Source organism: Anastrepha obliqua, chromosome 5 (genome assembly GCF_027943255.1).
Source record: "Anastrepha obliqua isolate idAnaObli1 chromosome 5, idAnaObli1_1.0, whole genome shotgun sequence".
In the NCBI taxonomy this organism is placed as follows: Eukaryota; Metazoa; Arthropoda; class Insecta; order Diptera; family Tephritidae; genus Anastrepha; species Anastrepha obliqua.
The window spans coordinates 117880780-117894459 of NC_072896.1; the positions used below are offsets into that span (position 1 = coordinate 117880780).

At 34.6% G+C, this 13680-nt stretch overlaps 2 protein-coding genes across 2 annotated transcripts; both read right to left on the reverse strand.

Annotated features, from left to right (window-relative positions):
* Positions 1–861, reverse strand: LOC129248267 (nuclear protein 1). The gene has a single exon (XM_054887752.1). The coding sequence runs from the start codon at positions 632–634 to the stop codon at positions 428–430; it is 207 nt and encodes a 68-aa protein (XP_054743727.1). The 5' UTR covers positions 635–861; the 3' UTR covers positions 1–427.
* Positions 862–3800: 2939 nt separating this feature from the next.
* LOC129249131 (zinc finger protein 568) lies at positions 3801–6910 on the reverse strand. The gene is made up of 2 exons (XM_054888785.1): positions 6220–6910; positions 3801–6159 (listed from the first exon to the last, which is right to left on the reverse strand). The coding sequence occupies exons 1-2, from the start codon at positions 6817–6819 to the stop codon at positions 5188–5190; spliced, it is 1572 nt and encodes a 523-aa protein (XP_054744760.1). The 5' UTR covers positions 6820–6910; the 3' UTR covers positions 3801–5187.
* Positions 6911–13680: the final 6770 nt, after the last annotated feature.

Here is a 13680-nt window from a genome sequence, read left to right on the forward strand (position 1 = left end):
TGTGTGTGTGTGTGGCGTGGCGTGGAAGCCGACCAACTTGCATACGCTGCGCACAAAAATGGCAGTTTCTGCAAATTGTTGGCTGCCACTGGTGCACGCCGTTAATACTCCGCGATGCTCTTCTTTTCTTCTTTTCCGCTTTCGCCTAGTACAAAACCCACTTCAACTCGTTATCCTGCTTTGCTGCTATCCACAAAAAAAAAAAACGAACTTTCGTTGACTTCTCCGCTCCAAAACACCAATTCAATACTTTTCGTTTTTCCGAAAATCAATGCTCTCTCGCTGTACTACTACAGCCGATTTTTCCTCTTGTTTTCAAATTTTAATTTTTTAATTTTTTCTGCTTACTACTTCTAACGCTTCTGTATTCCTGCTTCTGCTTCAGCTTATGGTGCTGTTGCCCTACTACTTCACTTTGGGCCAACACTCAATTTTTGGCGACGCACGATTTTCGATTATTGTTAGTGTTCATAAATTTAGTAACTAATTTGCGTGAATGTCCGTTAGGATCAAAGTGATTGGTATGCTCGTTGGCCTCCTTCTTGCTGCGTTGCTTGCCACTATGGCCCGAATACATGTACTTGTCGTGGTCAAAATTATAGTGCTCGTATTGATCAAAATAAGCCTCAGACATTTTGTTATAACTTTGGTTTAGCAATTCAATAATTACAAATTAGATTTGAATTTATTAAGTCCTTTGAATTTACACTTTTTATTGCTTCGTTTCTAATACAATGTGTTTTTTAAAGATAATACTTTAGTTAGATATGTATGTTTTGCTTTCTTTCGGGAAACCCGTTGTTTTAGTGCACACTTATATTTTCACTTCACGAAATGTGTTATTCAATTAAACTGGATTTTTGCTGCGCATTTCCCTTTATATACCCACCGGAGAGCCGGTGCGAAAAGCGCCGTTTGACTTGCTTTTGCTTTTGATTTTGTTTTTGTTTTCATTGTCAGTGGCAGTGTTGGCAGAGTTGTATAGGTGATTAATATGTATTGCTGGCTGTTGCTGGTTTAACATATGCTTGGAGCTCGCTCTCTATCTCTCTCTCGCACTAAGTGGGCAACGACTGGTTGGGGGACCTTATCAGAGCATCGGTTATAGTATACTATGTAATTTTAGATTTTTTGTGATTTTTCATACTGCGCAATTTCTTTTTTTGTTGTTTTACAGTGCTCTGACAATTTCTTTGCTTTGCTTTTTTGCTTTCGATACTTTTACATATGTACATGTACTCACAAATACATATGTATGTACATATTTAAATTACTATTGTATATGGTCGAAGTCAGACCGCAACAGCTGAAAGCGAGCGATAGGTAAAGTCATGAATACATACATACATATGTATATACAACCAAAACAAAACAAAAATATATACATGCAAAACAAATATATACAAACATTTAAAAACTATTCCATACTCACCACCACTCAATTCCAGGTTTGTCGCTCAGATGTAATCTGCTTTCCATATGCACAGGGTGTGTACTGAAATTTCGAGAAAGTTGGAGTATTGTCTGGAGTTTCTGACTGATTTCTTTGCAAATTGGATAAATTGTTTAATGAATTTTTCGTTTGAAGTACAATCTAAGTACTTGATCAATCTGGAGTTTTGATTTCTTCACAATACAATCACAGTTTATACACATCTAAAGAATTCAAGTACTAACTGGATTTATTGAGCTTGGAGAGATATTGCAAATTGTTGCACGATTGAAATAATTTTAAAAATTAAAACAAAAACACTTCAAAATTAAGGCGTCAAATGCATTTTGGCGCGGTTAACGAGTAAATACAATACATTTTTATATTAGCAAAGGATGTTTAAGTTTAAATGGAAATTTTGTATGCAGATACATAGTATGAATGTACGCCATTTATATCAGCCAAGGTTAGTCGACATGCCGATAACACGTCTAGTTTAAAAGATAGAAACGCTTAAAAATCTGAGAGTTGCAGAAATGATCCTTGAAAACTGTTATTACCGCTGAGTTAAACTAAAAATATAACTAATCAAATAAATATTTGTGAAAGAGCAACAAGCAGCTCATCTTAAAAAACGCATTCATCGTTCACTATGTATAAATGTATGTCACCTAACTTGGTACAAAAAAAAAAAATTATGTAGGATGTTTGGGCGCGCATAGGTATGGCTCCGCACCAGAATTTTACCGGCCAATATCAACGTGATTATGAGCACACATCGAAAGCGGAGGAATGTTTTGATTTTATGCAGCCAAATAATACCTTGACCGAGTTCTTTGCGTATCTTTGTTTTCATTTCATATTCGCCGGTTTGTTTATTTTCATGTGGATATGTATATACATATGTATGTGTGTACATATGAGATAAGCTTGTTTCAAACGAAATACTTTTAATAGCTTTCGATGTTGCTGCTTATCGCCTACAGCAACAAATTATTCTAGATTTTTCTAGTCTGAAAACACTTGTATACCATGATTCATTTCATTAAACCATAATACTTTTTCTAACAATTTAAACATACAACCATTACTGCAGAAGTAGTTTCCGCTTGTCACGCTATAAGCATGGCATTGGAAAACGATTGTAAAACTTATATGCACCGACAGAAAATCCGTTCTAAAAGCAATTCAAAACCCTTTATCCAACTTATTCACTATCTATAGAATAAAACATACGCTCGTTGGCAAGGATGTTACCTTACGCTTACTTCGGATACCAAGTCACATATGTAGGAATTCGCGAGAACAAGATGGCAGACAGTGTGGCTCAGCAAAGAAGTCTGCTCAGTTAGCACCGTTAACAAAAGATCCCACACGTGGAAATAGAGATATGCAATCAGCAATTAGACGATATCTCAACACCTAGAATGAAAACTAAGAAACTAGAAAGGCTAAACTGCAGTCATCATCACTACACCACCGTAAACCGAGAGCAAAACTACCCTACAATACCCCAGCGGCTTATGGAAAGCTTTAGTAAAGTATTTCTCCCTTCTACGGCTTGGCCACACTATTGACTAGCACGAACACTTTCTGACCGGGGAGCCATTTCCAGTCTTCACACTTTGCGGAGGAGTTCTCTCCTTAAACCACATATTACAAGATTAACCCCTTTTGGAAATGATTACTTCAGGTAGAACTGCATTATTAAAAAGCCCTACATCCGAGAATGTAATCGCTATCAATAGCTTTATAAAGCATATTCGAGCCCGAATTTATATTAACTATAAATTTTCCCTATTTAGTTTTTAGTATATATGTACATATGTATGTACATAAGTACAAACATACACCTTTTATTTCAACACAAAACATACTAGTCGTCCTACTTTTTTACATAATTTTTGTAGAGCTGATACCCCTTGCATCTACACTCGTTCAATATTAACGCATTATATTAGTTAATTTGTTAATATAATATATAATAATAATAATAATAATAATATACATCCAACCATAAATATTTGTCTCATAACAAATTGTATAGCTTTATACCGAAAGCTATTTTAACAAATTGCGTTTTTACAAATACAAACAAACTTCAAAATGGTTAAATAACTGACCGGAGGTAGCTAAAGCGGAAAACAAATGTTTTGAAGTCTCCTCAGGGATAACATAGAGAACGTAAATTCATCTACGTTCTCTGGGATAACAGCAAACAGGGTGCCTATTAAGATTGCACACAGGATTGTACTAAGTACAGAGTGGTACTTCAATTAGTATGCAGTGTTTTCGTATGTGAGTATTGCGGCGTTCGGGATACGCCTTTTGCACTTTCGAACATTGCTTTTTCGAAATGTGTTCATGATGCCTGCCGCATTTACTAAATGCATAGATGATAAATTAAAAAGTTTGGCCATCCGAAGCAAAATTGTGAGAATGGCTTGGGCTGAAAATTCTTTTCTACACTTTTGCATTTTCGTCTTATACATAAGAACATTTTGATTAATTTTATGCTTGAGTATTTTATTTGATATTTGAGCACTCAAAATTGAGAGGATGTTAATATGATTAGCAAATGTAATTGAAAAGTAGCAAATGCATAGATACTTATAACAATCAAAAAATAAACTGCTTCCACGGCTGCAAATGTCACGCCTGAAAATTATTGTAAGGAGTTGCCTACTTCTTAGGCTTGCAACGCCAGTTAAGCCTGAACAACTTCGAAAGTCATAACACCTGTTACGCCAAATGGCGTAGTTTACTGATTTTTACCATGGTAATTAATAATAATTTAATTTACTTTATCATTAATATAAATGCTTTTATCAAATATGAATTTTTATAATGTTTTCAATTTAGCTGTAACTTTAAATTTTAAGTTTGCTGTTTAATTAACTCCCATAATAACACTACTGCATAACATATTACATTTTAAAATACATACATATTTACTGCTAATTACATTATTTACAATTACTATAGGTTAAGAAACACTATATTAATCTGAAATGGAAAATAAACTCAATTGTAAAGTATAACCGAAAGCGCACTTGCGTATTTTTATTTCTACGAAGGTACTAACAGTTAAGTGGTGATTTCACGCACTCCCCAAAGAAAAGTGTAATTTAAAATATAACATTATAAAAAGCTTAAGAATTTTCAAAACCTAAGGAGCTGGCATGGAGTTATAGCTTAACTGCTGAAAGCAACCCTGTAATATTTGAAAAATTAGTTGATTCGACCAACACTTGAGCGCTTGTGCAACAATCCACGGTATCCAAAATTTGTGCACGAACTTTGTTAACTTCACAAATCGAGGTGTTTATTTCCTCAATTATAATTGGAGTAGGGAATTATAGGTATGCATATACATATATGCCTACTTTTTTTGGGTGTTTGACCGAGCTTCTCCTGCTATTTGTGGCGTGCGTCTTGAAGTTGTCCTACAAATGGAGGATTTTACAGGTTTAAACCGATTCCGAATGGCAGATATTTTTATGAGGAGCTTTTTCATGGCAGAAATACACTCGGAAATTTTTCATTGCCTGCTGAAGGCCCACTGCTATTAGAAAAATCGTTTTCTATCATTTTGATGTTTCATGCAATATTTGAAAACTTGAGTTTTAAAAGTGTTGCTTGGAAATCCATATTTACTTTTATAAAGCAACTTAACAGATGAGTCTCCTTGCCACCGCCATCAAATGACTTTTATTATAAGTTATTTCTATTCTCATTAAGTGCTTTAATTTACTTTAATTTAAATTTTCGTCTGCATCAGCTTCTGGTTTAGGTGCGATGGGTATCATGCGCTTTTTCTGTGCCAATATTGCAGCTTTCTTTCTTTTGTGCACTTTTTTCGTTGCTTCACTGTTAGCAGTTGTTTCATTTTTAATACTCGCCTCTCCACGCAAGTCAACCATCGACAGCGGTGGCAAATCGAATTCATCACATACATTATTCTCGAAAGCATTCTCCACTATTTCCGGCAGTTCCAGCTGCACTTCCTTCTCGGTATGCACACGTTGCACATGCTCCTTCAGTTTATCCGAACGATGACTACTAAATGAACATAATTGGCATTTGTATTTATGTATTTCATCTGTTGAATGTTTGAGCGCATGTCGCTTCAGATTTTTATTTTGGCTAAATTTGCAACCACAAACTTCACATACAAAAGGACGCTCCTGCTTGTGTGTTTCCATATGCAAACGCAGGTTTTCTTTTCGATTGGCGTGGTGCTTACATTCAGGATAGGGACACTTGAAATATTCACCGGTGTGTTGTAGTTTGTGTGACTTGAGTGCTTTCATATGAGTGGTGCTGTAGCCGCAAACGTCACAGAGCATTTGCTTTTCTTTATTATGCACTATCATATGGTTATTCAGCCCTTGTTTCCATTTAAAACCTTTTCCGCAATGTTGACATTGATGCGGTGTTTCGGTTGTGTGTTTGGGAAGGTGTATTGTTAGTGCGGCACGATTGACAAAACGTGCGCCACACTCTAGGCAAAAAAATGGCTTCTTCATATTGGTCACGTGCTGCTTGATGTGCGCCTCATACTCGCGCCACGCAAGAAAACCAACCTCACACAACGAACAAGTGAGATGCGACGGCTCACAACTGCTCATATGGGTAATCATCTCCTGTACGCGGTAGCATTTGAAATCGCAGCCGATACAGTAGTTGATTTTACTACTGGAGTTGGACGCACGCGGATTCCGGAGCTGCAAATTGGAAATAAAATACTTTACTCATTTATTTACAATGCTTCATATTGTACTCACTCTAAAAAAGTTGCGTTGATCATTGAAAATATCCTTATTGCCTAAATTAATGTCGCCTTCCTTTCCTGCAGCAGGCCGCACAGTCGAGTTGTTGTCCACATCTACATCTACGCCTAGATCTGTGCTGTGGTCACACTCTTGCTTTACAATTTTCTCACCACCTGCGTCAGCCGTTGTGACCGGATCTTCGGGCATTTCGAATAATTTCATTAACTCCGTAACAGCTAAAATTTTAGCCAGCTGTTTGAAATGCGGTTCATGTTCCTTTGCTATGGACACCACATCTTCGTAAAAGAATTCCATCATGGTATGCAGACAACGCGTGCAACTGAAATTGTTTATAGTCACCTTCAATGGATTGTGAATGGAAAATTGTAATGATTTTTGTATAAATTGTGGGCCGCCAATGAAACGGCTTTGTGCACCAACAACACAGAAATGTCCAAATTCGGCAATGCCATCATCGGTCGCGGTATCCAATTCCAATTCGATTATCAAATCACAGTACTGGCCAGAGCGACGTTGATTGTTAAGGTAATTTGATACTTTGGAATGCAGAGGTTTGTGTAGTGTAGGCACTAATTCTAAAGCTGTACTCATTACCCCGAAATTAAAGAAACTTCGTAACCTTTGCAAGAACCTTTTGTTTACTTTTACTTTTGATGGAAAGGAGATAAAAGTTGTAGTCAGCTGTTCAATTTTATGCATGGTTGCATTAGCTGGATTAGCAAATATTGTGAAGGTGAATAAGGTGGAAAGAAAAATGTTTTTTAAGCTGTGTTGAGAAAGAAAATGTACTAATTTTGAGTTATTAGCACAAAACTCATGTTAGTCAATATTTTTTCAAATCATTTTCCATTTTTACAAGTTTAACATTGAAATTTTTATTTATAAAAAATATGGATATTTCTTGGAATTAAAAATTTTAAACTTTTAAATGCTTAGTTCGTTTTTCGTTTTTAATTGTAAAAAATGGTACATCAAATAATTTAGGAGAAAGCTGAAAATCATCAAGTTCTTCAATTTTCAATATTAAATTTTCTTTGAATTTGATGATAAGATAATTAATTGCGTTTGCTACCCAAAAGAGTTGTGAAATTTCAAATATTATGTCAAAACGTGTCATTTGATTCCTTTTAGATCTGGATGGTTATTAATTAGCTGTTTTGGCCGCTTAAAAATGATATCTAAAATATTTTCTGACTAACATGAAAAATCCTATATAAATATTTTAATTTAGATTGCTATCTAAAGACTGCTATCTAAGGTCAAATATCGGAAAGGCAAATCCCATAAAAAATTAAACGAACTACTTCAGAACAGAAGTTAAAGCGATTTTTATTAACATAAGTTTGGAAAAACCTCGAAAGACTTTTCCAATTCCTAGATACTTAAATACCTAAACCTGATGGAGTCCAATATAAAATCCAATACAATTCTTTGATCTAAAACGGCTGCCACCCAAAGACTGCTTAAAGCCAAATATACGGTACGGAACGACAAAGCGCACATAAATTTAAAACTAATTACTTCGGCAGAAGCTAAAGCAATCTGTATTAAGCAACCTTGAAACAATTTTCTATTTTCTACATAAAAAAAGAGGTTGTCTGTAAAGTCGGTTTACTGACGATAGTTTAACGTGATAACGTCATAAGAAAATACTGATTGAATGGTTGCATTTTTCAAAAGAAAATTTTAATTTTATTTGTTTGATAGATATTTTGTATGGATAAAGAGAATGAGTTAACATTAACTTAACATAATATACTTTAACATAACATAACATAACATAACATAACATAACATAACATAACATAACATAACATAACATAACATAACATAACATAACATAACATAACATAACATAACATAACATAACATAACATAACATAACATAACATAACATAACATAACATAACATAACATAACATAACATAACATAACATAACATAACATAACATAATATAACATAATATAACATAACATAACATAACATAACATAACATAACATAACATAACATAACATAACATAACATAACATAACATAACATAACATAACATAACATAACATAACATAACATAACATAACATAACATAACATAACATAACATAACATAACATAACATAACATAACATAACATAACATAACATAACATAACATAACATAACATAACATAACATAACATAACATAACATAACATAACATAACATAACATAACATAACATAACATAACATAACATAACATAACATAACATAACATAACATAACATAGCATAACATAACATAACATAACATAACATAACATAACATAACATAACATAACATAACATAACATAACATAACATAACATAACATAACATAACATAACATAACATGCTGTTAAAGCAAGGTAACGACGCATTTTTTGGTGCGTGCAGCCGGCTACATAGAATTATAAGACGTTATCACGTCAAAAAATAATAATAACATTAAAAAAACAGGTATTATTAACAAACTTGGTTTTATTTTAAATTCTTCAAGTAAATCAAATTAATAATAATCAATAAGAAGGCATATGCAAATACAAATACGTGAATTTATATATGTACATATGCGCATATACATACATATATACGCTCACTTAAGTAGGAGAGAGCAAGATGTCGAACGTTGCCGTTCGTTTGCTTTGTTTGCTTTGTCGTTCGTTCCGCGCTTTCGCTTGCAGTTCATTCAAGGTAACGGCAATGAGCAAGGTAACGACAAATGAGTAAGGTAACGGCAATGAGCAAGGTAACGACAAATGAGCAAGGTAACACTAATGAGCAAGGTAACGACACATTTTTTCGTGCGTGCAGCCTGTTAAATCGAATTATAAGACGTTATCACGTCAAAATACTTAAACTTGATGGATTCCAAAATGTAAAATGTAATTCAAAATCTTTTTGGATATTTTTCAACTCCAAAAGCAAAGTGAAAGGCATCCCCAAATCTGTGGAATATAATGAAACTTTTGTCACTAGTACCTCAAATAGTTACAACTTTTTTGCAATTTTTTTGGCCACATATTCAATAGCTTCAAAGCGTCCGAAGTTAGTACAGATTTGCCCCGCCTTTAGCAAAATGTGAATATCGAGAATTTGAGTGTTGCAGAAGCAGCTGTGCTTAAGTTTTTGTAAGCTCTTCATGCTTCGAAAGGGGCAGGCTATTATTTGCTTCCACTCCGTTTTTTTTTATAATAGCGGTCGCCCCTCGGCAGGCAGTGGCATACTTCCAAGCACATATCTGTCATGGAAAAGCTTCTTATAAAAAATATCTGCCGTTCGTAGTCATCTTAAAACTGTTGGTCCCTCCATTTGTGGGAAAACATCAAGACGCACACCACAAATAGGAGCAGGAGCTCGGCTAAACACCTAACAGAAGTGTAAGTGCCAATTATTAATTTTTTATTCTCCATAGAACCCGAACCGTTTAGGGACATATGTATTTATTATTACTATATTTTGTCAAAGGCTATTTATGCTAGTTGAGTTCCAGATCCCAGCACATACGAATCATTCTTAAAATCATAAATCTGAGTATGATGCATTACTCATACACCAAAGGAGACCTAAGTTCCAGCAATGAAGAGGGCTGCTTTCTGGTAAAGGGCATTGATGCAGTATCGTTGGAAGTTCTGTGAACTAGATGCGGATACTATTCTTACCTACACGTGGAACGGATTAATTTCCGGGTCCAGGGTAAGGAAAGAGGAAAATGTAAGAAGTAATTACTTATCTTTTCTAAGTAAAACTAAAACTAGTTTTAAACAAATAAATTCACAGCATAGAGCAAATCTCCTACTGCCCTATTTTGCAGCAGGCTTGCGAAACTACGAACAAACCCACAAACAACCTTGGAAAATTGACTGGCGAGAAGAAATTCGACAAAAACCACTTCTGTATCTGTTTCAAAGCCGCCTTCTATAGCATGAAAATGAGCTGTCGGTATGCCACGATGTCTGAATTTGGTATACCAGGAAAACTATAAGTATACGAGGCGAGTGAGTCTGGAGCTGAAAAAGAGCAAAAGTCAGCGTATTCGCACTTAGCAATACCGTCACTGTTGTCAATTAAAGATTTGGAAAAGTGGAAGACTTCGTCTACTTGGGAAACAACGTAAAAACGATAATTAACCCATGATTGAATTATTAAATGTTTGCTCACTAGTAACATTGAATTTTTGGCACTCCCTTACAAAAGGTTGTATTTAAGAAGGTGAATTAAGTGGAAAATATTAAATCCTTTTTGGTAAAAATGGTACCAAAAATGTATTTTCTTACTCAAATGGAAACAAACTGCGAACGGTTTAAAAACTAAATTTTAATTAATATTTGAATGTAAATAATGGTACAAATAGAAGTTATTAGCGGAAATTGCCTATTGCCTGTCTAATATTAAAACAAGAAATTATTTCACTTAATCCCAGATTTTATTTTATGAATTAGTTTTTAAATTTAAAATCAATCGCGAAGTTGCGAAGTTTCGCCAATATGAAACTATTTTGCTAAAAATAATTGGCACGTACAATTCTGTTATATGTTTGACCGAGATCCTCCTCTTATTTATAGCGCGGGTCTTGATGTTGTTCCACAAATGGGAGCACCTACAGTTTTTTATGAGAAGCTTTTTCATGCTGGTACTGTGCTTTGCTAAGTCTCCTTTGGACTCTTCATCCATCCATGGGAAGGTGGGCTCATTGGAAACAAGTTCCGTTAATACCAACTTTTTTATATTGAGGTATGCAATGTTATCGATCGCGTCGGGACTATCCAATTATTCTCCCTGTCGTAACTCTTTGGGAAATGCTAGCTCTTTGCAAAACATGGATTCCTTCTAAATTCTCAAAGCTTTGGGAATTCTCCACTCACCGATCTTGGATTGCGTCAAATACTCTATCATGTCCTGACTTAAGCGGTATGTGTTCCATATCATACTACCATAGTCCTGAACATACCGATGAAAACTCTTGAGCGATTCGTTGCTCGTAAGCAGACCATTTTGAAAATGAAATGTTTTTTCTACAAATTTTACTTTTCCTCCACTTTTACTAAACATTTCTAGAGCTAGCAACCCAGTGTCTTGCTAAGGGAGAACGCGATTTGTCAAGAGAGAACGAGAAAGCTGCTTACTAAGCAAACCTTTTATGCATTGAATCATGAATAAGACGTTAAGCCGATAGCTCTGGTAGCTTGTGCGCATATATTAATGGAACTTTAAATATATCTATACTAATATTATAAAGAGGAAAACTTTGTTTGTTTGTAATGAATAGGCTCAAAAACTACTGGACCGATTTTAAAAATTCTTTCACCATTCGAAAGCTACATTATCCACGAGTAACATGGATTATATTTTATTTTGGAAATAGGGCTCGAGATATAGGTCAAAACGTGGACCCGGGTAACCTTCGGATGTGTATGTACAATATGGGTATCAAATGAAAGCTGTTGGTGAATGCTTTAGTACAGAGTATTTTTCATGCCGCTCCGTGATTGGGGTCTCGAGATATAGGTCAAAACGTGGACCCGGGTAACCTTTGGTTGTGTATGTACAATATGGGTATCAAATGAAAGCTGTTGATAAGTGCTTTAATACGGGGTAATTTTCACACCTATTGATGACTAGGGTCTCGAAATATATGCCAAAACGTGGACCCGCCGTGTCTTTGCACCGAATTAAACCAAACTTACGCACATTGTTAAGTAAGTATTGAAAATGGGTTTCGTAAAGTTTGGTTGTAATTCGGAGCACTCGCAACGGGTACAGCGTTCTTTTGAACCAGCCATAATGTCGCTTACTTTTTTAACGCTTGGGGCGGAACTGAACTGTCAAATTGACAGTGTGAGTTACAATGTGTCAATATTTCTTTCTGATTTGGATGCCATAAGGAAAAAACGTAAGTGCAACATGTAAAAATTGTTTGTGAATTTTTTTGGAGTGGATTTTGGAACATTGAATAATTTGAGAATTTAATGTGAAATGCGAATGAAATTATGTGTTCGTGGAAAAAAATTTTTTTTCGTTTTTTTTTTTTTTAAATGTAAATGGATAATGGTTAAAAAAGCTCCAATGCTTAATAAAACATATAAATTGAAACGAAAAATTCATGGATGATCAGGAAAAAAGACGATTGTTTATTCATATGCGTTGATTTGAAATTTAAAAACAATCTTCTTTTTTCCTGATTTTCAATTTATATTTTATATTTACTCAAAAACAAATAGAAAAACAAAAAATATTGTTTATGCCAAAGCGCTTGAATAAAGAATAAAGAAATAAATAATATGAAAATCATATATTTTCTGTTCTAAACCATATCTATTCTATTTTAGTGTGCCCAGCGAAGGGGGCCGGGTTTGCTAGTTTATTAATAAAATAATAACAACAATAATAATAATAATACGGTGTCATTTTCGCCATACAAGATGGAGTGATCCCAACAAGAAACTACATTAAATATGTATGTAATACAAGATCCAAACGCCGTTGCGGATAGATGTCGAAGATGCAATTGCCGGAGTGAAATTTTAGACCACGTGCTACCTGGAAGTATTATGCTGGCGAACTCAATGTATCTGAAGCCCCACAATGATATTGAGATTCCCCTTAACAAGAACATGCAAAAAACATATACAGAGAAGATATTCTGACAAAATATTCTGACCTAGGCATCGATGTCAAATGCCAGTGGAAGTTAAGGAAGGTGTACTACCGATTATCATCTCAGCCCACGGACTCGTGCATAACAATTTAGCAGACAACGTTAAAAATTTTCAACTCCCAGAATCTTTAATATTCGACATGCAGAAAGCACCTTTACTCAATTCTTCTCATATAGTCCGAAACTTTTTACAGTTAACGCTTTTCCGGTTTGTAAAATTGTTAACTATTTTATATAATATTATTAATTGTAGTATTTTAATTGTAATATTTTGTACCTGTCATAAATTATTGGCTTGCAGCTAAGCTGTCGCCAATTAATGTAAATACCTACTCCTTTTTTGGGATGCAATAAATAATAATAATAAAAAAAAAATAATAATAATAATAAACGTCAGCCTTGAAATCCAACGGAGAATATCTCTTGTTCACGAATTTTAATATGGATTAAGTAAGTAATTGAGTAGCATCAGTAGTAGTAGTAAACATCTCTTATCATGCCCGTTGTTGTTGTTGTTGTTGTTGTAGCAGCATAAACATTTCCCATACGTACATATTTGTTGAATGCTGATGGAATGACAGTCATTGGGCGGATATACCATAAATGTGGGTAATTTTTGCACTATAGAACCGACTGCCGTAGAAACGCGGGTCCTATTGTAGAAGCTTGGACGATAACAACACCTCATACGAGATGTGTTCGAGAGAAAGATTCTGCAAGAGTATTTATGGACCTTTGACCGTTGAAGACGGCAAATGTAGAAAACGATGGTGAGCTGTATG